The sequence below is a fragment of the Neolamprologus multifasciatus genome, chromosome 8, assembly GCF_963576455.1.
Source record: "Neolamprologus multifasciatus chromosome 8, fNeoMul1.2, whole genome shotgun sequence".
NCBI lineage: Eukaryota > Metazoa > Chordata > Actinopteri > Cichliformes > Cichlidae > Neolamprologus > Neolamprologus multifasciatus.
In genome coordinates this window covers 1,845,324-1,869,894 of record NC_140446.1, presented here as the reverse complement: position 1 = coordinate 1,869,894, position 24,571 = coordinate 1,845,324, and the positions used below count along the sequence as shown (strand labels likewise).

Sequence of the window (24,571 nt, the reverse complement as noted above, 5' to 3'; positions counted from 1 at the left end):
TTCAATTCAATTCAATTTTATTTATATAGCACCAAATCACAACAAAAGTCGCCTCAAGGTGCTTCATAGATACAGAGAAAAACCCAACAATCATATGACCCCCTATGAGCAGCACTTTGGCGACAGTGGGAAGGAAAAACTCCCTTTTAACAGGAAGAAACCTCCAGCAGAACCAGGCTCAGGGAGGGGCGGGGCCATCTGCTGTGATTGGTTGGGGTGAGAGAAGGGAAGATGATGCACCACTTCCATCAGACGCGCTGCAGAGCGTCTCAGAAGCATATCCCAGCTCCACATTGATTAAAACACCACCAGTCTATTATTTTATGGAAGGCATGTCAAGCTAGACGGAGCAGGTGAGCAGGGAAGGAAGTCCAGGCCAGGATCAGCTTTGGGAATCTGCTTAGTGCAAAATAAAAGAGCCCGCACAGATGAGTCTGTCTACAGTCATTTGGATCCTCACAAAGGAATAAACAAAACTGTGTTAGAGACATGCAGGCAGTGCAAATGGTAAACACATGAATTCATCCCTGTTTGTTATTTTATTAAATACGAGCCGTGCTGTAGAGGGTAAGTCAGACATCTCTCTGAGTAAACGTGATCCGAAAACGCTCCGACGGTCACGTTCAGCTCGAAGCTGCGTCTGAGCAAATGAAGAAAGAAATGAGACGAGATGGAGGCTCAATACAGCTAATGCTTTTGTTGTGTTTGCTGCACATTAGCTTCGTCCAGGCCTGAAACTCATTACTGAGCACGACTTCTCCATCCATCCACTGAGGCTCAGACTGCTGATATTTACAGGCTGAACCTGCAGAGGCTGATGTTTTCGGACAGTCTGTGTTCATCTAATTATTTACAAATGAATTATATTAAGTTTCTGGCTATTTATGTTTCAATATCCGTCTGCTTTTGTTGACAGCAGGAGAAACACAGGTATGCACAGGCCCTTCAAATGAAAGAGTAAAAATCAATATTGCAGCAGGAAAATAAACAAGGTTCTGATGCGTTTGATGAACGGCGGACGATCCGATCATTTATTACCGACTACTTCATCTGCTGTCTCGACGCAGCACTTTCCAAACAAGAAATACACCAAGAAACACAAATATTAGAACAAGAACAATCCATGGAAAAGTAATTTGGAAACTGTTTTTTTATTTTTGCTTACTGTGTTCACATTAAACATGGGAACAGGTGGGGACCACGTGTTTCCCAATTTGTCACATTGTTGTTTTAAGTGGAAATCAGGTTTGTTTGTTCTTTAATTAGCATTATACGTTAATTGGAAACAAGTCTGGTCTCTTAATCCTGCACGACTCCTCCCACACACGTGGGACTCTGTAAACTGGAGGCTTATACTCAAAGTGGCCTGAAACAAGCTCACAGGTGACTGCTAGCATCGCATTCCTCGCGCTGATACTCAGTCGTTTCAGTAAATTTTACTTGTTTATAAAACTACTACCCACTGCAGGTGGTGGGAGACAGAAGGACTGTGGCCAAAATAACATCTCTGATGGACAGAGTCTCCCAGCCCATGCATGTAGATGTTGCTGCAGAGCTGCTTCAGTGACAGACTGCTGCATCCTCGATGCATGAAGGAGCGTTTCTGCAGGTCCTTCCTCCCTGCAGCTGTCAGACTGCACAATCTGAACTGCTCCCAACAAACATAGATGTTTACATCAGTGCTGTAACTGCAATAAGTTAGTTAATTAACCAATTCGCACTACAACCTGGTTTGCCTCTTACCTGTAATTATTTTTATTTAATTTAATAACTGTACAGTCCTCTCTGTTTATAGTAACCATTGTCCTTAATGTAAATATGTAAGAAAAATTGTTTCTGTCCTGTGTCCTGTTTGTTTGTATATTTGTCTTTTTGGCTGCTGTTACAACCAAATTTCCCCTTGTGGGACAATTAAAGGATTATTCTATTCTATTCTAGAAAGATGGACAGAAAGACAGCTGGAAACTTCTGGGGGTCTCATTTCATGTTGATAAAACAATATAAACAGCGCACTAAAGAAATGAGCCAACGCAGGACACGACTGCATCTGGAAACGAGGTCAAAACATCATCACTTAACAAGCAAACAGGATCAAAGACTGAAACACAGAGACGTAACACAAAAGGTGAAAGGTCGAGGAGTTAAACACTCCAGGGGTTAGGGAAGGGCTTCCCGATCAGTAATGGCAGATGTAGTTTATGTCCTCTAGTCTCGTTAACTGAGAGGATTTTAAAGGGTCGAACATTCAAAGAATGTCCTGTGTACTGTTTGTTTGTATATTTGTCTTTTTGGCTGCTGTTACAACCAAATTTCCCCCTTGTGGGACAATTAAAGGATTATTCTATTCTATTCTATTCTATTCTACTTTAACAGGGACAGGCAGTCGCTGTTCCTCACAGCTGACATCAGTAAACTGATCAGTCGGTGCATAACTGTCATGGAAATATCAGCAGGAAACAAACTGGATTGCAATGGTGGGAAAAAGTGCGCATTGAGGAGACACAGGAGACGTCATTTCATCCTAAACTATGTTTTATTGTTTTGCTCATAAAGAATCCAGATGTGCGTGATGTTCGTGCAGATGCATTTATTTCTATTGAGCAGATCTAAATCCACACATTAATTTCATGCTAACACGCTAACCTCTGCTTCACCAGCAGCACACTCGATGATTACTTTTTGATTATTTTAATCAGGAAACCACGTGACTGCGTCACCTTCGCTCCCTCTGAACCCTCTATTAGTCATGAATCGAGCATGAGACGAGCTCCTAATCAGTATTTCAGCCGTTTAGCTTCCAGGCTGACACGACTGCAGGTCTAACACAGACAGCACTGCTGCTTCTCACTGCATCCGTCTCCATTAACGGGGAAAAAGATCCACGTGCTGTGATGCATGCATGCGCACACTGCCAGCATCCACGGCGCTTTGGCTGGTTGGAGGCTGAAGCCTGGGGATTGTCATCCATAATAAAGTGTGGGTCTGCAGCATTATTAGCTTTGCAGGTCATTCATTTCACCCACTTATTAACAGGGACATTGTCAAGCACAGGCTCAGAACAGTGAAAGGGTGGGAGTGGGGTGGTGTTGTGTGGGTGGGGGTGTAGGGCATTATGGGTAATGGGGCTGCAGATCCATGGAGATAGATAGTTTAATTAAGCATGAGAGGAATTAAGACCCCATCGGCCCGAGGTGAAAAATGAGCTCTGAGGGCGGAGGAAGCCATGTTGAACAGAGAGGGTGGGGCGTGTGTGTGTGTGTGTGTGTGTGTGTGTGTGTGTGTGTGTGTGTGTGTGTGTGTGTGTGTGTGTGTGTGTGTGTTGATGGCAGTGATAAAGAGACAAAACCACCACTGCTGCCATTGTGTACATCAAACATATTTAAATGGATTTGGTTATTAAACGTCAATCAAATGTAATATTTTAACGATGCAGGTAAAGAAAAAGAACTCTCAGCCTCTTTGTGCAGATTTCCAGTTTGTAGCTTGAAGTGTATCTGGCAGAGTCGACTGTGATTTGTTCAATGCAAATATTTAGTCTTAAATTTCAAACTGAATCTAAGCCAACTCAACTCTCCAGCCTGAAGCTTTGATGCTTTGCATTCCCTTGATGGAGCTTTTGATAATGTAATTAAATTCAAATTAAAGATAATTCCTTGTCATCTGGAAAAGGAAATTAAATTGCCAGAAAAATAAAGTAAAATCACTTTGGCACAGTGTCAGCAGCGGTGCAGACGCTGTATCGCATTAAAGCAAAGCTGCGTCCCTGCCCACAGCTGTGCCACCACCTCTGGTTTGTGGGAGCCAACTGGTGCTTTCAGGCATGTCCCACCGGGACATTACATGTCTCATCTGGCTTTGGAACGCCTTTGTGTCCCCAGAGATGATCTGGACCAAGAACCGGGAGAGGGAGGTCTGGAGGGAGGTCTGGACATCTCTGTTTAGACTCGTGCCCCAGTGACCCCACCCCGACCCCGGATGGATGGATGATGATGGATAAAAGCAACCAGGTGTTGCAGGAGGATCATTATTCTATAGATTTTGTAGCTTCTCACGTTTTATTTCTGCTCATTAGCAAGAAAACTAAGTAATACATTAATGAGAGTAAGAAATAAATTCAAGTAAATCAGAGAAAAAAAACCCCGCCCCTCAGAGCAGTAGCCATGTTTTATTATAGTAACATGATCATCCTTTGGTCTGCTTCCTGTTCATGACAAAGAGCGTCTGCGAGTGGCCACCGGGTGACTGCTTTCATCACTCATCAATCATCTTTTTTAATTTTAAACTTTTGTTTTCTGTAAAATATTTTTAGCATTTTGCTTTTAGAAAGTCGTTAAAATTATGAATCAGTCCAATAAAATCCAAAATAAATCAAACTAATAAATAAAATAATACAATAAAAAGATGAGTGATGTGAAATAGAGTAATTGTTTAAAACTTCTGATTTTGACTGATTAATTTTATCCTCACTTTTCCTTTAAATTCTTTGCTCAGTTTGCAGCACATTGCTGATGTTAAACTGTCCTCGACTTAACTTTTAACCACATTTAAGCAAAAAGCATTCAGATGAAAGACAGGAAACCGGCGCTGAGATAGACGTCGAGTTCGGAAGATTGAGGGAAGGAGGGAAAAAAGGAGGGATGGTTAATTGGAGATGTTAACTTTTAAGTGAGGAGGAGGAGGAGGGAGGCGCTGATGGCGATATTAACTTCAGAGGATGGTGAAAAGCAGAACGTTGAAAAGAAACACAGCGGGAATCAAACAGGAATCCCAGCAGGAGCAAGACAGACTGAGACATCAAGATGGTGAAGATGTAAGAAAGCGAGGAGAGGAGGATGAGTGAGATGACCTTAAAGTGCCGTTTGGGGGAAGTGATGGTTCAGACATGGTGGCAATCACTGCTCATGCTCACTCTACACAGTTCATTACCACGCAGGTCTGATGTTCTTCTCCATTAACAACATATTTTGGAGCCTCAGGTAATATCTGGGAGCACAGCATCATGATGAAGTCATAACGTACATACTGAGCTCACTGTCTTGGTTGCACAAGCATTTCCAGGCTGACGTCACCCATTTGCACACAAGCACTGAGATGTGCCGCCGTCCCCAGGCTGTCACACACTGCTGCATGTAATGCGCTTTTTGTGGGCTGATGGTTTGGCTCTTATAGCTGTTTTTAAGATTTTATTATAATCAAAACCCAGAAATGCAAACTGAAATGAAGAGAGAGCTCATGTAGGAGGTGAAAGAAAGTTCTTCCTTCTCACAGTCGACAAACGCTTCTTATATGGGGGTCGTCTGATCGTTGGCGTTTTCTCTCTGGAGTGTGTTTACCATCCACCCATCAAATTTCTATCCACCCATCCACCCACCCATCCATGCATCCATCCATCCACCCATCAAATTTCTATCCACCCATCCACCCACCCATCCATGCATCCATCCATCCACCCATCCATCCATCCATCCGTTCCTCCATCCATCCATCTACCCATCAAATTTCTGTCCACCCATACATCCATCCGTCCATCCATCCATCCATCCGTCCTTCCATCCATCCATCCATCCACCCATCCATGCATCCATCCATCCATCCACCCACCCATCCATCCATCCATCCATCCTTCCATCCACCCATCCATGCATGCATCCATCCACCCATCCGTCCTTCCTTCCATCCATCCATCCACCCATCCGTCCATCCATCCATCCACCCATCCGTCCATCCATCCATCCATCCGTCCATCCGTCCATCCATCCGTCCATCCATCCATCCATCCATCCATCCGTCCTTCCATCCATCCATCTACCCATCAAATTTCTGTCCACCCATACATCCATCGGTCCATCCATCCATCCATCCGTCCTTCCATCCATCCATCCATCCACCCATCCATGCATCCATCCATCCATCCACCCACCCATCCATCCATCCATCCATCCTTCCATCCACCCATCCATGCATGCATCCATCCACCCATCCGTCCTTCCTTCCATCCATCCATCCACCCATCCGTCCATCCATCCATCCACCCATCCGTCCATCCATCCATCCATCCATCCATCCATCCACCCATCCATCCATCATCCATCCTTCCGTCCGTCCTTCCATCCATCCATCCGTCCTTCCATCCATCCATCCATCCATCCATCCGTCCGTCCTTCCATCCATCCATCCATCCATCCATCCATCCATCCATCCATCCATCCACCCACCCATCCATCCATCATCCATCCTTCCATCCATCCATCCATCCGTCCGTCCGTCCTTCCATCCATCCATCCATCCGTCCTTCCATCCACCCATCAAATTTCTGTCCATCCATCCATCCATCCCTCCTACCACATATCCAGTTCAGGTTCACAGGAGGCTGAAGCCCATCCAAGCTGCCTTGGCTGTACAGACACATTTACATCTTTGGGGACTTTAGAATCGGCAGTAACCCAACCACACTAACTGCATGTGTGTGGACTGTGGGAGGAAGCCAGAGAGAACCCACGCAGATCCAGGTGGAACATGTACACGCCACACAGAAAGACCTGTCAGATAGCGCTACACAGATTAAATTGAACTGAAGTAAATGAATGCAGGTCTATAACCAATATTTTATATAAAAAACAATAACCGATGGCTCACTTTAAGACTTTGTTCTACTTGCAGAAAGCGTCTGCTGCCAGGTGGGGGCAGCAGCCTTGTTGGGGTACTCCTGGTTGGTCCATCAGTTGACTGCAGACAAGAGCAAAGTTAGAACACACAAAGAGTCGACTGCAGGGGGTCGTGAGCCCCCGCACTCAGGGGGTCGTGAGCCCCCGCACTCAGGGGGTCGTGAGCCCCCGCACTCAGGGGGTCGTGTAGCTGTTGACTTACCTCACAGCATAAAACACTTTGAGGTGGCTGTTGCTGTGATTTGTCGTTATATAATTACATTTAATTTATTTGACAGCGGCACTGTCTGCGCTTTTTCAGTTTGAACTTGATGTTCTGTCTCCTGTTCCTTGTGTTGTTCCTTCATTCCCTTTTCTGGATGGTTTATCAACCAATCAGCATCTAACCTACACACTGTCAGGTTTTAGTGAGGGACTACACGGGAACACATTTGCATAGGTTGAAAACTCCTGTTCATTGGCTTTCTTTAGCCAAGTACCTACGCAGACAGACACGACCACGGTACCGTGAAATAAGCATAATTCACATTACAAATTACAGGCTTTGGCTTTGGTTGTGCTCGGCTGGCTTACTTGTTTAGAAAAGCCCTGCACACTGAAATATTGAACGTACCCGCCAACCCAGCATGTTTAGATGTGGTGCAAAGAGGCCCTTTAACGGTCCATAGGTAACAAGAGTTAGAGCTCCATCTCTGACACAAGTATTTAAAACCTGAGCTGCTTTTTCCACTTTTATTCTTGATCAGACACTGTAATCATTTTCATTTAGTCTGTTAAAAAACACACACAAAAAACACGCTCTTCATATCTCGTGCTGTATCGCTGAACTGATAAGCACCAGCAAAACATATTTTCACTCATATTTCTACAGAAAATAGATGATGTGTTCGGGGAATTTAAAGATAGCAGAGGAGGACAAATAGTAATTAAGAAACAGTGGCTCCCCTCATCTCCCTGCTTTGTTTCATGCCAGTGATTTGTTCAATAAGGCCTTGCCTAGTAGTTCTAATCCTTTTGTTTTGCTGTGCCAGTCTGGCTATCTGTTTTCAAAGCCGATCGATTATCTTTGCTTCCCTGCCCCTGTTCTTGGCACATGAATGAATCTCATTTCCCCTCCTATTGTTTTCCTGTAACATAAAAACAATCCAGCTGCCGTCTTAATTCACGGAGCCAGAAACCCTGAAAAGGTGGAGGTGGGATTAAAAGCAGCCGCTGGATTTTCAGGAGTGGCAGGCGATCTGATATGAGCCTCTGCTGTATTAGCGAGGAAAGAAAGTCGTTTCATCTTTTCTTCTAAAGTCCCACGTGAAGATTTAAATCTACAGAATATCTGAGGTGCAACTAGTGGTCAGTAAATCCCAGTTTTCCTCTTGGACTTGGTAAACTTCCAAACTCATGGCTTAGTCGCCAAGCTCTGAAAAGTCCTCTGCTCACTCTTGATACCACTTTATCTGGAAACAATCACAGTGACAGTTGGCAGATGACAGAGCTGCACGTCCAAAACTAGATGAACATGCAGAGGTCACGGCGAGGCCACTGACTGCTTCAGAACTTCCAAAGTCAGTTTTCAACTTCCTGTTGTTGTTTCAAAATATCACAAGAACCAAGTCGCTCATGAATTCTTGACCCTATTTTTATCTCCAGTCAACAAGTATCAATGACAACTCAGGACAAGTTCATTCAGTGCTTAGAAACTCCTGGGAAAGACCTGAATTTGATAGATTTGTAATTTCATTTTTCCCAAAGGACTCGTTATTTCCATTTAACCCTTTAAAGCCGGTCAGAGCAGCACGCTCCGTTTTGCGTAACTACTTTTAAACCCCGGTAGCTCTGCAACCACGTGAGCTAGCGCAATCAATTTTTTTTGCATATGAAACCGGAGGAGTTGTACTTACATCTTATGCCATCAGCTTGTCCTCGGTCACAGTTTCCTTCCACATATAACTTTGCAAAAACTGCATAAAAAGCACTTGCAGCAACAAAAACATAATATTCCAGAAACATGCTTTGCTGATCCGATCAGCTGTTCTTAACACTTCCTACGTTGGAATAGACGTCAGCGTGAACTTTTGCATGTCCTCCATGACCTGCCCGAAACCGGAAGTGACGTCATTTTCGCGGAAATGTAGTTTTTTACCATCAGGGCCTCATGAGCCTATACTGGTGTTTTTAAAAGTTATGTTTGACTTTATGACTTTCTGTGTGGTTTCTGGGATGCTTAGGACTCATATTGCACTGCTGGAAATAGTTTATTTTGATGCATATGCTGCTTTTTTGCAAATTTGCATTATAATATTTATTTTTGTTTATCCTGCAGTGTATAAAAATTGGTGTATTTCAAAAATAAAACTATGAAGACACTCAAAATAAATTTCCTGTGGTGGGAAACTATTTTGTGCAACTTTTTTGTATTTACAGTTTTGAGGGATAAGCCTCTTAAATTTCTCTAACTAGAAATATATGTTAAAAAAGCAAAAACGATTTTCAATTTTTTTGTCGTTTATTGCACTTTTTTGCAATTTATGTAATTACTATGCACTTAATGCAGACATATTATTAAAATTTGGGCTATAATGGTTGTATTGATGTATAGCAACTTGAAATGCTCCCAAAAATGGCTCCACAGCATGTAAACATATAATATAAGCTCTGGCGGACTTGGTTCTATGGTAGGTCTTAAAGGGTTAATGAGTCTATTTTGGTCTACAGTTGTGCTATTTTTCTTCTCCTATTGAAGAACTGCTGACGATAGAGTGTCTACACTTTTTACAGACCTTCTACTCTTCTCTGTAACGTTTAAAGTCCAAGGTTAAAGCAGAGTATTAGGGATAATTAAGTATTTGAGCCCCGCAGAAACCAAAGTAGCTGTAACTTGATGTCCTTGGTGTGATTTATGGGCTGAAACGCACTCGGATCATGTTGGTGTTAAAGCCTTGATATGTTGGCAACCTGTTAGTTTTGTTTGTGCCGTGATAATTTGATAAAGCAGATGAATCGCTGTTTAGACCACCTCTTTGCAAATGGGTCTAATTAAGTGGCGATAATCAGAGGGTAGCATGAAAAGCTTTGTTTTCTCAGTTTACTGTGATGAGGGAATGAGATGTGCCGAGCGTGCTGGTGGGATTTTGGACACTGATTTCAGCTTGATAAAACATGACATACCTGAGCAGTCTCACAGCATCTCAGGGAATGGTAACCTGGATGTGCTAGCAGCTCGGCGCCCTTCAGACTACTGTTCGAATCCTGACTGCGTGACGGATGTTTTTGGGGTGAGCACCTCTGTATTTGGAGCCTGAGAAAAGGTCAGTGACGTCTGTATGAGTGCGATGACCTCCATCTGCTGCTGTCACCTGGTGTTTTAGCTCTACAGTGGGTCACAAGGACAGTCCATCAACCCCAGCTAACTTTTTACCTCATCTTTGGCCAAGTTTCAGCAGCAGAACACCTCGCTGTATCCCTTCGTCCCAGAAAAGTTGTCATATCCTCCTGAGAACCGAGGGAAAAAGAATCTGTGATTTCCTTCCTCCTTGGAGCTGAAAGAGGCCACCCAAACACATCAATGGCGAGCCAAGTATATCTTCTATTTAATGCATCAGGACTCAAATAAGTCAAAAGATATAGACTAAAGACGAGTGCTTTCCACGGCATAACCACGGAAAGTCTCTGTTAGCGAGTCAGCGTGGATTGCACCGTGCGTTGGGCGGCACGGCGTCAACACTTTAGCACGGTTAGCTCGTTAACGCGTTAGCGCCATGCAGCCCTACACACGACATAAAGGTCGTGTCCAAATTCATGGGCTGCATCCTCCTGAGGACGCATTTGTAGACCGACTACGTCACAGCGACGCGCCGAAGGCTGTCCAAATTCGTAGACTCCTCCGAATGCAGCCGACAAATGCATCGTCCTTTTCCCCGAATTTGAAGGATGGGTCGGGTGTGTCCTTCGTGGCCTACCATATCCCAGAATTCATAGCGTGGCCCAGCCAAACTCCAGTTTCCAACAATGGCGGCCGCTACTAAGTTTTAAAATTGCTCTTACTGATCTTACTCGGTCACAAAATAAAGTTTTAACATATTTTCAGGCGAGAAAGTAGCTGTGGAAACATCAAATATCTGCTCGGTTTATCAAGATATCGCATATTTGCAAAAGTGCTTCGACGTTTTCGGAGACGTCTGTTACCCACCAGCTCGATAGCTCGCCGGGAGCTCGAGGGTCACTGATGCGGCCGAGAACGGCACAACTCCCGGCACATCATTTTCAGACGGACTTTGGCTGCTCAGGTTAAACGTGATATATAAGTCACTTAGACAACCTAAAAATGTTATTGTTGGGCTTTTTTCAGTGTTTTGTTTGTTCGTGAGTAAATCGGTTTGGCTGAGATTAAAGTTATTAGATTAGATAAAATAAAACTTTATTAATCCCCCGGGTGGGTTCCTCCTTGGTTTTCACACAGCTGACTAAACGTCAAACAGAAAACTGATTAAACAGAAGTGTGAGACGGTCGATTTTAGATAGCAAGGAGCAGACGATGAGTTTATTAAACTCCACCGAGACAGCGGTGACGCTAATCAGAAGGCTAGACCGTCCAATTTCACGGCCGTTTACTTCCGGCCTACCCGACCTTCTGAGGACCCGGCCCACGTAGACCGCGAAGGCCGGGTCCTCAGGAGGATGCAGCCCATGAATTTGGACACAACCAATGAAAAGGCAGGTTCTCAGGAGGACATATTAGTCAGGTTTCTGATAGTGGGAGATGGTCATCACTCATACTGCTCTCCTAATGCAAGCCAGAAAAATAAAGGTTGATGAACTTACGGTATATTTCACAATCTGTGCATGCTGGGAAAGTATACTGAATATTTCTTCACTTAAACTTGAATCCAATAATATATTTATTCAATTTTCAACACTTTGAGTTTATCCTGTGTGGGTGGGTCGGTGTCATTATACATGTCCCACAATAAAACCGCGTTCATACTGAAGGACTAGAGGGCTTTTCATTTAAAGAAGTGAGACTGTGCTGTGTTTGTATACGGCAATAAACTAAATTGGCAGTGGGAGCGAATGCCAAAATAAGCCTTTCTATAAAAATAGAGTTCCTGCAGTGGAAAAATGCCTCATATGACCAATTACAGCGATCCAGCAGACAAAGAAAGACCGACCGGCATCAAATGCAATCCTACTTCAAATGAAGGCTCGTAACTTTCTGCAGTTGAAGTAAATAAAGGGCCGGGTTAGTCTTTGAAGAGAGGTGGTCATTAGCTTTGGGCAGCAAAGGGAAAAATCACAGTTTCTACTAAAATACAACATTTTTAGTTTCTATATTTCTTGGATGATGATGAACCTCAACGTCATGAGGTTACACTATAAGATGCTGTGTTACCAAGCGGACATACCAGGCCTGCGTCACCACCTCGCTCATGTTTGCTGCCTCGTTTAGAAAATCCAGGTGTCCACGTGTCATGTTTCATCGAGAAATTCATTTCCAAGTGCAGAGTGAGCATTCCTGAATGTGATACGTGGATACTGACTGTTAACACAGGACTTTTGTCTAAATCCGTTCCCCCTTATTCAAGGATGAGAGGAGTTTGTCTCCTGTAGATAATTCCAAAGCGAGGCGTTGATAAAATCACACTAATAAGGAGACGGGCAGAGGGAGGGAGATCTTTGTCTCGCTCTGACTCTAATGGTTTTTGTCTCCCGCCGTCTGGTAGGAGTCACTCTGTAAGTGTCATTAGGATGCACGGGGAGTCGCTTCGGCTAAATATTGTGCAGGCTTCATTTAGCACAGATGAAACCATGACTCACTGTGGACTCATAGAGCAAGTGAGTCACATCGCAGCCCAAATCATTTTCTCCAGCTGCTGAGTGAGTTATCCCAACAGCTACCGGCGTTGTGTTTCTGAAGCCTCCAAACCTTTTAGTCCCGTTCTGGTGTTTTATGTTAATTGGTCCTCGATGGTTTCAGGGCTGGACCGACTGCAGATTGGACTCCCCGATGCTCCGAGGCTCATTAAACATGTGATTGTTCTTGTCATGCGGAGAGACGTCAACAAGAGACGCGTCAGCTGTTGGGGATCTTTGTTTAATCGCAGATCACAACCTCAGCTTAAGGGAGCTTTTATTTTGATAGGATGCAGGGGGATTTGTTTTTTTTATATATAAATTTAAAGCTGTGCTAACTGATGTTTTACAAGAGACTACATCACATGTTTGGCACTGCTGATTTCCCCTCAGCTACACAAAACATCTCCAACCTCTACACAACTGCATATGCCATCCATCCATCTTCATCCGCTTTATCCGAGGCCGGGTCGCGGGGGCAGCAGCCTAAGCAGAGAAGCCCAGACCTCCCTCTCCCCAGCCACCTCCTCCAGCTTATCCGGGGGAACACCAAGGCGTTCCCAGGCCAGCCGAGAGATATAATCTCTCCAGCGTGTCCTGGGTCTGCCCCGGGGCCTCCTCCCGGTGGGACATGCCTGGAACACCTCACCCAGGAGGCGCCCAGGAGGCATCCTTGTCAGATGCCCGAACCACCTCAGCTGCCTCCTTTCGATGTGGAGCAGCAGCGGCTCTACTCTGAGCCCCTCCCGGATGGCCGAACTTCTCACCCTATCTCTAAGGGAGAGGCCAGCCACCCTTCGGAGGAAGCACTCAGCTCCCTCTTCACCACGACGGACCGGTGCAGCGTCCGCATCACTGCAGCTGCAGCCCCAATCCGTCGGTCGATCTCCGGCTCCCTTCTCCCATCACTCGCGAACAAGACCACAACTGCATATGTTCACGTGGAATGATGGAGAGCGCTCAGGCAGAGAATCAGTGTTGAAATCTCGTGAAAAATAAGAACGGGCCCCTGGTTTAGCACGCCACAGCACCACACTGTGTCTATGAATCTGAAAACAACAATAAAGCCACTGAAGCTGACGAGAGAGCCGAGGCGTCCAGGTGAAAGCGGCGATGACGTTCCTGCAGGTGGACGTTCCAAGGACCACCTGACCTCAGCGCTGTGCTGGATTAGCCCCGACGCCCTGATTTATGTTTATTAAATTGACCTATGAGCTCAATTCCAATCTCATCTGGCAAAAAAAACATTTACTAATTTAATACAAGATTACACTCTAAATCCTTCAGTGCAAGTTCATTAGCTCCATTTTCACGGCGCCGACGTTTGTCTCATTATCTCGGAAACTATTTCCATTTTGTTGGTGCCGTTACTGCCCCGTCATCGCTTCTCCGAGCTGTCGGATGCTGACGAAGCAGGACTTGAACGCCGTTCTGTTAATAAAGATGAATTTCGTGCAGAAATTGGCTGAATGTTGATGATCTCTCCCCCGTCCTCCGTTTGTTCGCAGCTCGGAGACATTCAGCCCGAGTTCAGCCAAATTTCATTCGTCAAACATTAAGAAGCAGCTGTGACCAGCCAGCTGTTCTGCTACGCCCTTTCCTTTTTCTTCCTCTGCGGAGGACTACCTCGCTGTGTTTTACGCTCTTCTACCCCAGCAGCATCTTTCACATTTCCCCCGGTGAGCTCGGTCATAACATGCCTGCTGCCCTTTGGAGCATCTCCTGACCTTTCAGTCTGGACAGATCTTCTCCTGCAGAGAAAGTCGGACTCTAACCGGAGAGCTTTAAACTACGGCTGTCTAAGTGTCTAAGAGGGAAAACATCTCCATGTAGCTTCAGATGACATTTCAAAGAAAATATGTGTGAAAATAGATCGTCTGAAAGGAGCTGGCACCGTTAAGCAGTCAAAATAACTGAAGATCCACCAGGAAGCACATCGTTTTACTTCGCAGCATCTATAGGAAAGAAAATCTTGTTCTCAAACCGCTGCAGTCTTAATATGTCCCAAAATAATCCACATGGACTTTTATCAATCCTGACTTCTTGCTTTGATTTGCAACAGGATGTCCATTTTAAACCCCTCCCACATCCTGTCTCCTAAAAAACTCTGTAAGCTCCATCAGCAGTCAGTGTGCTCTGCATGAGGCATATTTCTGCCCTGAATATAAATGCTGGAGATGCATTTTAATGAACCTACAAACCAGCCAAATTTACAGCCTCTCTTAACCCCAGTGTTTGTTTTCATGCAACATGCTCTCCTAACTATGATTTATTGCTCTGTTTAACAAATCCCAACACTTAAAGGGCATCTGTCCTGCTCACTGCTGACTGTCCTGAAGTAGCTTTGCATGATTCACGGCTCAAAATAACTCGTCTGCACTTCACACTGGGCCTGAGTGCAGCTTCTCACTGAACCCCGTCTGAAATGCTGCCCTCCGATGCTCTAACCGGGTCTCCTCCTCCACAGAGTCTGTGATTTGTTTTAAACAACAGAAGATCTTTACAGGTTAGCTCTTAGCCTTTATCATGGGCCTGTTTGAAACTGTGAGTGTGGACGTGTGTGCTGTATGTTCAAACATTTATTCAAACGTCAAAGTTTGAAATTCATTTTGTAACTCGCCGTACAGATGAAGTCATCATTGATCTGTTATGGATGATTAACTGTGCAAACATTAAGTTAGTTCATGCGAAGCTGAAGAAATCAGGGCTTTGAGGGAACTTAAAGCGTGCCGTCTGCAGTTTGGCCTCCTGCTCTGACTTCTGTGGTCCGAACAGGGTTTGATGTTCCTCGTTCAAACAGGGGAAGAGCTCAGAGGGAACGATTAGCTGGGTCCTCTGTGCTGCCTCAGCACTGTGGAAAAGGAGGATTTTTGAGCTCCACGTCTTTGTTAACAGATGATTTTAAATGAGAGGTGAGGTCGGGGACGATAGTGTCGCTGCCTGAGGATGGAAAAATACAGAGAGCAACTGTCTCAGTAGGAAGCAGAGCTCAGATTTCACAGGCAGCACTTAGAGAGCGAGAGCTACACGGCTGTTTGGAGGCTGGAAACAGTGCAGATTTTAGTTTCACATCAGCAGCAAAGAGACAAAAAAGACAATGACGATGTTAGTGGATGAAGTGAAGAGTTGGAGACTTTTGCATTAATCTCCCCAAAGTCTTAGTGGGGGATAAATGACGGGTGCACATGGTCCTTGTGCTCAGATGAAGCGTCAGGTCTTCTTAGGGAGTAAAATTAGTCTTTTTTGAGAGATTTCAACAAACCTGGAAACATAGCAGAGCGCTAGCATGAAAACCCTCGGGACGTTTATCTGGCAGACGCTCGATTGGATTTCATTCCTCACGGGTCCTGATCCCAAACATTTTTCAGCAGGGAGAGGGCAGCAGAAAGCGTGGAAGCACCGGATGATGGCAGCAGATTTAGTGAAGACACAGTCCTGGAGGGGGTGGCTGCTGCATCAGAGGGTAGATTTTATGTTGCGTTTAGAAAACACGGCAGCTCATGTAGTTTGGAGAGCTTAAGGTGTTACGGGAGGATGCAGGGAGAAGTCTGAAAGGGAAGGATTGATGGGGAGGCTTGTTCTGTCGGGGGGTTGTAGGGGAATGAGGAAGAGAGTGGTACAACTGCACAAACCAGGTGATAAGCCAGAGGTCAAAGGTTCATGCAGCCCCGGGGGCGATGCTGCTGCTACAGTTGTGCTGGAACTTCATTTCAATACGACATGACAGCTGTGAGTCCTTTACAAACAGGACGGGAGCAGCAGAAAAGAATATAAACGTATGTCATACATGCATCATACATACTTACTGTTGTCTGGCAGTAAGAGTCTGGAAACAGTGTCAGTAACTGACAGGCTCTGATGTAAGACTGTAGACTAGTCTTCCACAGGGAGCCTGACGTCCACAGTTCTCAAGATATCATTTTCATTTTGGTTTTAATGGACTTTGACCTTCATTGTTAGCGCCCAGTGTCAAAGCAGACCTTGAAGAAAAATGTCAAGAAACGATATCGAATAATAAATCATACGACAGGACATGGAGAGATCTTTGCAATGCACTTGTTATTTGATTTGATAAAACATCAAAGTTTTAGTGCAGCCCTTGGCCTTCTGGGGGCGTTTAGTGGAAACTGGATGTGCAGATTTCACAGAGGAGTGTGGTGCATGTATCTGTGATCTATATTTCATGTACTGTCAGAGAGCCTGCAGCTGAATCAGGTCCAACAGTAGAAACAGTCGTGTGATAGAGCTCATGGTCACGCTGAAACCCCTGCGCGCTGTCCGTGGTCCTGAAACTTGACCAAGGTTCGGGCTTCAAATCCAGCATCTGACCAGAGCTTTGGCTGTTCTCCCCATGCTGGCGTGGGTTACTCCAGCTTCCTCCCACAGTCCAGACACATGCAGGGGTTAATGTTTGAGTGTGTCTGTCTGTGTGAGCCCAGCGACAGACTGAAGACCTGTCCAGGATGTCCGCTTCTGTCCTATCACTGCTGGGATAGGTGATAAGCAGAAGAGAATGGATGGATTTTAACCCTTTAAAGCCGGTCAGAGCAGCACGCTCTGTTTTGCGTAACTATTTTTAAATCCCGGTAGCTCTGCAACCACATAAGCTAGCGCAATATTTTTTTTTGCATATGAAACCGGAGGAGTTGTACTTACATCTTATGCCATCAGCTTGTCCTCGGTCACAGTTTCCTTCCACATATAGTTTTGCAAAAACTGCATAAAAAGCACTTGCAGCAACAAAAACATAATATTCCAGAAACACGCTTTGCTGATCCGATCAGCTGTTCATAACACTTCATACGTTGGAATAGACGTCAGCGCGAACTTTCACATGTCCACCATGACCTGTGCGAAACCGGAAGTGACGTCATTTTCGCGGAAATTTAGGTTTTTTTACCATCAGGGCCTCATGAGCCTATACTGGTGTTTTTAAAAGTTGTCTTTGACTTTATGACTTTCTGTGTGGTTTCTGGGATGCTTAGGACTCATATTGCACTGCTGGAAATAGTTTATTTTGATGCAGATGCTGCTTTTTTGCAAATTTGCATTATAATATTTATTTTCATTTTTCCTGCAGTGTATAAAAATTGGTGTATTTCAAAAATAAAACTATGAAGACACTCAAAATAAATTTCCTGTGGTGGGAAACTATTTTGTGCAACTTTTTTGTATTTACAGTTTTGAGGGATAAGCCTCTTAAATTTCTCTAACTAGAAATATATGTTAAAAAAACAAAAACGATTTTCAATTTTTTTGTAGTTTATTGCACTTTCTTGCAATTTATGTAATTACTATGCACTTAATGCAGACATATTATTAAAATCTGGGCTATAATGGTTGTATTGATGTATAGCAACTTGAAATGCTCCCAAAAATGGCTCCACAGCATGTAAACATATAATATAAGCTCTGGCGGACTTGGTTCTATGGTAGGTCTTAAAGGGTTAAAAGAACTCAAAAAACACATTTTTCCTAAAAGTTTATTAACATAAATGAATTCATCGAAACAAAAACACCTTAGAACTGTCTGTTATCCATCCATGGCCTCATTATTTACAGGATAGGATGGATGTCAGAGTGAGATAAAGATCACATGCAGCATCTGTGTGTATATAGTTATAGGTATGCTAAAGGCTGTGTGGGTCCTGGTTCGTCAGAATGTATTTGCGTTGTTGTGTTGTTGTTCCCTATTGGTGGATGGCGAGGTCTGCAGTGCTTCTGCTCGTACTTGGAGGTTGGGAGGACGAGGCGAGGGGGTTGGCTCTGAAACCCTAGGTGCTGATCTGATTGGCTCGCTTATTTTCTTCTCAATGTGTCGTTTAGTGTATTCTTATGTGCGGGATATTGTAGTGTGTGCAGTATGCTCGGGTTTATTGGCAGTTGGTTGATGGTTGGACAGCTGAGCGGGTGGTCCTCACATGACTCCGATGAATCTGCCAGTCAAGCCAGTGAGGCCGGCCAAATTCTAACCTTTAACTGAGCCTTGGCAGAGTGGATATGTGGCCTGTTTAATCATCCGTATCGACTCTCCTGCCTGAAAAGCAGAAAGCAGGTTTAAGAGTTCAAAGTAGGTCATGGCAGGGTAAACATTAGTGCTACCTGTCAGGCTTTCTTCTAGATTTATGTGGCCTAATTTTCAGAGCAGAAAGCAACAAGAGGTCGAGGCATTATTTAAAATTAGAGCAGGACTCTTTGCAGCCTTTGTGTTTGCTCCAGATTTTCAAATAATGTTTCTGGTTATGTTGAAGTTTATAATTATATAAGTTTATAATTTATAATTTGTCTACCAAGGCTCATTTTCCATTTTTCTTCCCCCCTCCCAGCCTGTGAGCTGATGAACCAGGGCATCCTGGCGTTGGTGACCTCTACTGGCTGCGCCTCAGCGAGCGCCCTGCAGTCCCTGACGGACGCCATGCACATCCCACACCTGTACATCCAGAGGAACAGCGAAGGATCTCCTCGCACTGCCTGCCAGTTCAACCCGAGCCCCGGCGGGCAGCGCTACACGCTGGCCGCCCGGCCGCCCGTACGCCTCAATGACGTCATGCTGACTCTGGTGGAGGAGCTGCGCTGGCAGAAGTTCATCGTGTTTTATGACACCGAGTACGGTGAGTGAGCGGATGGTTATCTCGTTTTAAGTTCCTGTTAATGGTCTTTGATTGAGCCACACAGAAAGCTTACAGGGGTGGGGAAGTCCAGGCCTCGAGGGTCGGCGTCCTACAGGTTTTAGATGCGTCCTTGATCCAACACAGCTGATTCAAATGTCTTGAAGTTCTCCAGATGCTGGTAATGAACTAATCATTTGATTTAGGTGTGCTGACCCAGGGTGAGATCTAACACCTGCAGGACACCGGCCCTCGAGGCCTGGAGTTGGACACCCCTGGTTTAGGGGCATGAATGGAACTGTTGGAAGCTGTGGTCTCGTTTGGGATCAAACTGATCCTGATCCTGCTGAAATCTGTCAAATGTGGTAACGCTGCTGGTTATATTCAGAGCTGCAGCCTCGTGGAGAACATCAAACTTCTCCACTTCCAGCGTCAGTGGCAGCTTTAATTGGCTCGCTACCAAATGACCACCTGTGGCTGTAGTTCAGCTTTCTGCAAGTCTTGTTTAGTCAGTGTGAAGATTTGCACTTTTCCCTCATGATGGATTCGACGCTGTGGGATTTGCAGCTTCATGTGCTGATTTTTCCTCCTTAAAGCTAAAACATCAGTGGAATTTTCCACAAAAACATTGCATTATGTTCTTGGAATCTGTTGGTTGTCTTATTTCTAGATGTCTGACTGTATTTCTTGCTGCTGCTGAGATGAGGCTGTTGGTATTTGAACTCTGCTGGGTGCCTGTTTCTCCTTTGGGTTTCAGCGGTGAGGATCCTTTAATGCCCTACCTCAGACCAAGTATCGTGGCGTGGGGCCACGGCTCCTTGATGAGTAACCTGCTCTTTTCCACTGTTTGACACGTGCCTGGATTGCTCCCTCTGGCAGTCACAGCTACTCCATCTATTTTTGGGCTTCGTAATGCAAACAGCATCAAGCTGCAGCGTCTTTATAGCCGGCGGTATCATTTTATTTCAAGAACACAAATAACCTTGTTCACCTGAACAAAAATGGATTTCAGTTCAAAACTGTGTTTCCATAAGTTGCTTTCAGCTATAGCCTCTCTGCTTTTGTTTAACATTTACCTCCCGTTACTCACATGGGACGCATGTGGACATAGAATTGGAAAACCATTAGGAATAACTCCCGACTACTTAAACGATTTTCGATGTGTCTGCGTCAGAACGCTGGAACAAAAACTTTTTTAGATCGACTCTGCTGCCCGCCGGATTTGTTTGGAACGGCTCGGTTGGACTGTATCTTAATGAAATCACATTAGGCTCAATGGATTTTTGAGTGTAATCAATAGAGGATGGTGGCAATTACAATATAAGGATATAGACAGATGCAGGCATTTAGCTTCTCAGATACTCTTATCCAGAGTGATTTAGAGTAAGTGCATCAGTAACTGCAGGCCTGGATCTGAATCCTTTATTAACGAACCGGCGACTCAGTGAAGGATGAGACCAAAAGGCAAACGTGCAGCTACACAGCGTCACGCAGCTGCAGGCGTGCAGTATTAGTTCATACAGAGACTTCACAGACCTCAGAGACGGTGATTGGTTGGCTTGGTAGGTTCAGGGTATTTAACTGTTCTTTAATCTAAAACTCGAATCATCCGATCATGTGGCTGCTTCACTGCGGCTCCAAGTATTTAACTGAAGTGTGTTTTATTTGTGTTCTTTTTAAACTTGTAGCTCTAAATTGGAAGATTATTGTGATGTTGAAATATAAAAGTAAAATGATTCATCGCTCAAAATAAGCGTCACGCTCGCATAAACCATACCTGCTGAAATGCTGTGCATTTATGGAGACGTTCGACCCCAGGCAGGCCAAGTATGGATCCACATACGTATGTGAGCAGCTGTTCTCCATGAACTATGTTAGACGACAGCTTACAGTCCTGCGTAAAGATGAAAGTGACTTCGTACAGCCCCGGTTTGCAGGTGTTGTGCGCAGAGGTTCAGGATTGTAAACATACCACGGCAGACTTCTTGCTTTTGCTGAATTGTCTCGTTCCAGCGAGTGGTTGTGTTGGACAGACCCATCAGACCCGACGATGTTTGCATGTACACGCTTTTTTCTTTATCGACTACTTTTCACACACAGCCGTCTGTAGCTTTGCAGCTCACAGCCCGACACAACAACACACCAACACAACAGCAGAGACTTTAAGCCGGCGAGGTGTGATTGCAGATGCTGCTCAGGTGCGTCCGCCTCCCCTGCAGCGGCGCTGCAGACCACGCCCCAACACACATTAACCAGGTGAAATAAATATTTATTCAGATATTTTGCAAATATTTATTTTTCATTTTTTTAGCAGTTGAGTGATTTTTTCCAATTAGTTTTTAAAATTCAGGTCAAGGCTGCGAAATCCCAAAGGTGATATAATAATGACGCCTCACTACAGTTTTTGTTTGGTATATGAATAATTTAAGTTAAACTTTTTAATTCATTTAAAAGACACCTTCACCTGGCTGTATCTCCTTTTTCTTATATTTTTAAGAGTTCAAAATGTGTTAATTACATAAATATAATGTAACTTTCTCTGTAGCACTTCATGGATTTGATAAGCAACACATTTTAGGTGTTTATACAAAGCATAAAGGAAAAAAGCAATAACAGTGTTATCTTCATTTTAAAAGTCAAAAAGTATTTGCAGCTCCCAGTGTTTTCTTTTCCATGGAAACTGGGTCCAAACGGCTCTTTGGGTGTTAAAGGTTGTGACCCTGGTGTAGACGATCCACCGAAGAATGGATTTAACAGACTTTTGCATCTTCAGAAAAGATCGGACGCTTTGTAAAATGTAAATAACAACCATGGTTACCAAATCTCATAATCGTCAGATCTTATAACACCACATAGAAAACTCATATTTCATACAAAATATCAGCTGACTTTGATGAAAGCAGTAAAATCTAAAAACAATAAATGTAATGGGGGCAGAAATGAAAGAAACAGCTGGACGAACATTTTTCAGCTAATTACAGTAAATTTTCTCACTTTAAGGATTTAATATGTTTTCTCTGGTTTATATAAAATATGATTTTACGATATTTGCAAGTCATTTGTCCCAACAGCTTTGGGTTCAATACAGAAAGTCCTGCAGAGCGTGGAGCTGTCACAGGCTGCAACACGTGCTGCTGCACTTCCTCCACACTAAACCGTCCATGTGACAGGAACCACCCCAACCTTAGCATCGCTGTCACGGTTGTGACTCTGAACATTGCTCCGAGGGAAAGGTGTGCATTAGTTAGTGCAGCGCGTGCAGCTGGACGATGTGAAAAACTATTAGTGGATCATTTATAACGTTATCAGTGAGCACGAGCCGTCGCCGCCTCTTCCTTTTAATAGCTTCCACATCACAGCGAAGCTCGGCGCCACAAAGCAAACACGGCGCACGTAACAGCCGGAGCCTTTGTGAAGACGCTGCACTCTGATGTTTTCGTTATGATTTTGTTTGCTCTCCCTGTAATGTTGCAGCGTTCGGCTTATTGTTGCAATCACATTGCTGCAGTTGGCTGAATAGTAGAATGAATGTGAGAATTCGAATAGCAGAATAAATCAGATGAATAAATGTGATCAGACTCCATCGTCGGGGCTCGAGGTACCTGAACGGTAACGTTGGGGCTGGTTCTCCAGTTTTCCACACAAAAGGAAAAAACTGAAAGAGATAGAGCTCCGAGTACAAAAACCCACCAGCCGTGTGCCGGTGTTTCAGTTTTTTCTTCTGCTTTTTTTAATAGTCAAGTGAACACTGTCGGGGGTGTAAAAGCCCCGGTCTTTGGACAGATTTAACGGATGCCGTGCTCTGCTGTGAAGCTGCCCTGCAGCTCTGATATGAACAAGCGTCAGGTCGAGCGATGAGAGCTCCGCCTGAACCTCTGATCCGGCTCGGGTCAGCGGGGACTCCCTCACAAAACAGCGCTGTCAGTGCCGAGCGCAGAGTTAGGCCGTGGCTGCAGGAGGTGAACAAATGGACGAGCTGTCGAGGATCACGCCGGCTGATGACATTATATGTGACAAAATGTAATAAGGCGGAGCTGCAAGGGGAGCAAAAGCTGGGAAAGCCATTAGATCTTGAGGACTGGAGACATTATGAGAAAGGAGTGAAAGCATGGGCGTAATTTAACCACAAACAGGCTGCATTGATGTTTTTGTTTGACCAGAGACGTGAATCAATCCAACTGCCAAATTCAATACAGCTGTCAGTTAATTGCATCATGTTCTCCTGTTAATAACTTGCTGGATAACTGTGTGAAAGAAGCTGATGGATTTTGACTCCTCGCTGAACAAACCCAACGATTCCTCGAAGAGTTTCTGAAGGTTTGAGAAGCTCAGATTTCACTGATTTGAAAGCATGTTCAGCTGATAGTAGACGCATCATTTCACGTGGAATGTTGTAATTACCATCACGTGAGGAGGTGAAGGTGTGCTTTGCTAAAATTGCAAAAACACTCTTCTCTCCCTGTGTAGTGGCACCGAGCCACGCCGGCTGAGTCTATTTATCCAGGCTTTTAAATTCCTGCTGCTTCCACTCCAGCCTTAATGAAGTTATAGCACAGGCTGGCTTCTGTCCTTCCACCAGCGCTGTAGCACGACATGAAGGAAAAGTATGGATAGCAGTGTCTGATCTGTATGATATCAAAGAAGGCTCCGCCTCCATCACCGAGGCCCTGTGTGAAACGAGTCAGGGTGTGTTTGAGCTGGAAATCATGCAAAGCTACTCTAAGTTTAAGAGCATGGAGCTGGAAATCATGCAAAGCTACTCTAAGTTTAAGAGCATGGAGCTGGAAATCATGCAAAGCTACTCTAAGTTTAAGAGCATGGAGCTGGAAATCATGCAAAGTTACTCTAAGTTTAAGAGCATGGAGCTGGAAATCATGCAAAGTTACTCTAAGTTTAAGAGCATGGAGCTGGAAATCATGCAAAGCTACTCTAAGTTTAAGAATATGGAGCTGGAAATCATGCAAAGCTACTCTAAGTTTAAGAGCATGGAGCTGGAAATCATGCAAAGCTACTCCAAGTTTAAGAGCATGGAGCTGGAAATCATGCAAAGCTACTCTAAGTTTAAGAGCATGGAGCTGGAAATCATGCAAAGCTACTCTAAGTTTAAGAGCATGGAGCTGGAAATCATGCAAAGTTACTCTAAGTTTAAGAGCATGGAGCTGGAAATCATGCCAAGCTACTCTAAGTTTAAGAGCATGGAGCTGGAAATCATGCAAAGCTACTCTAAGTTTAAGAGCATGGAGCTGGAAATGAGCAGAAATGTTTTTTCTCTGCTGTTGTACAAATTCAGCTTGGAAAGAAAACAGAGGAAAATTGATTCTTCTTGCAGTTCTTAGAATAAACAAAGCTGTGAATCACACTGTCCTCAGACTTTTTGGGAACATTACAGGGAACAACAATTTTCCGAGGACCCTGTAATAACCCAAACTCTTATTTAACTGGCTCGGGCTTTGA

The 24,571-nt window shown here is 44.4% G+C and overlaps 1 protein-coding gene across 3 annotated transcripts in view; it reads left to right on the top strand.

Annotated features, from left to right (window-relative positions):
* Positions 1–24,571, top strand: part of grid1b (glutamate receptor, ionotropic, delta 1b) — a 668,767-nt gene that overhangs the window by 362,518 nt on the left and 281,678 nt on the right. For all 3 annotated transcript variants that reach the window (XM_085170470.1, XM_085170471.1, XM_085170472.1), the window contains one exon: positions 18,836–19,120. In XM_085170470.1, coding sequence (XP_085026596.1) covers positions 18,836–19,120 — 285 coding nt within the window. The remainder of the gene's footprint in view (positions 1–18,835; positions 19,121–24,571) is intronic.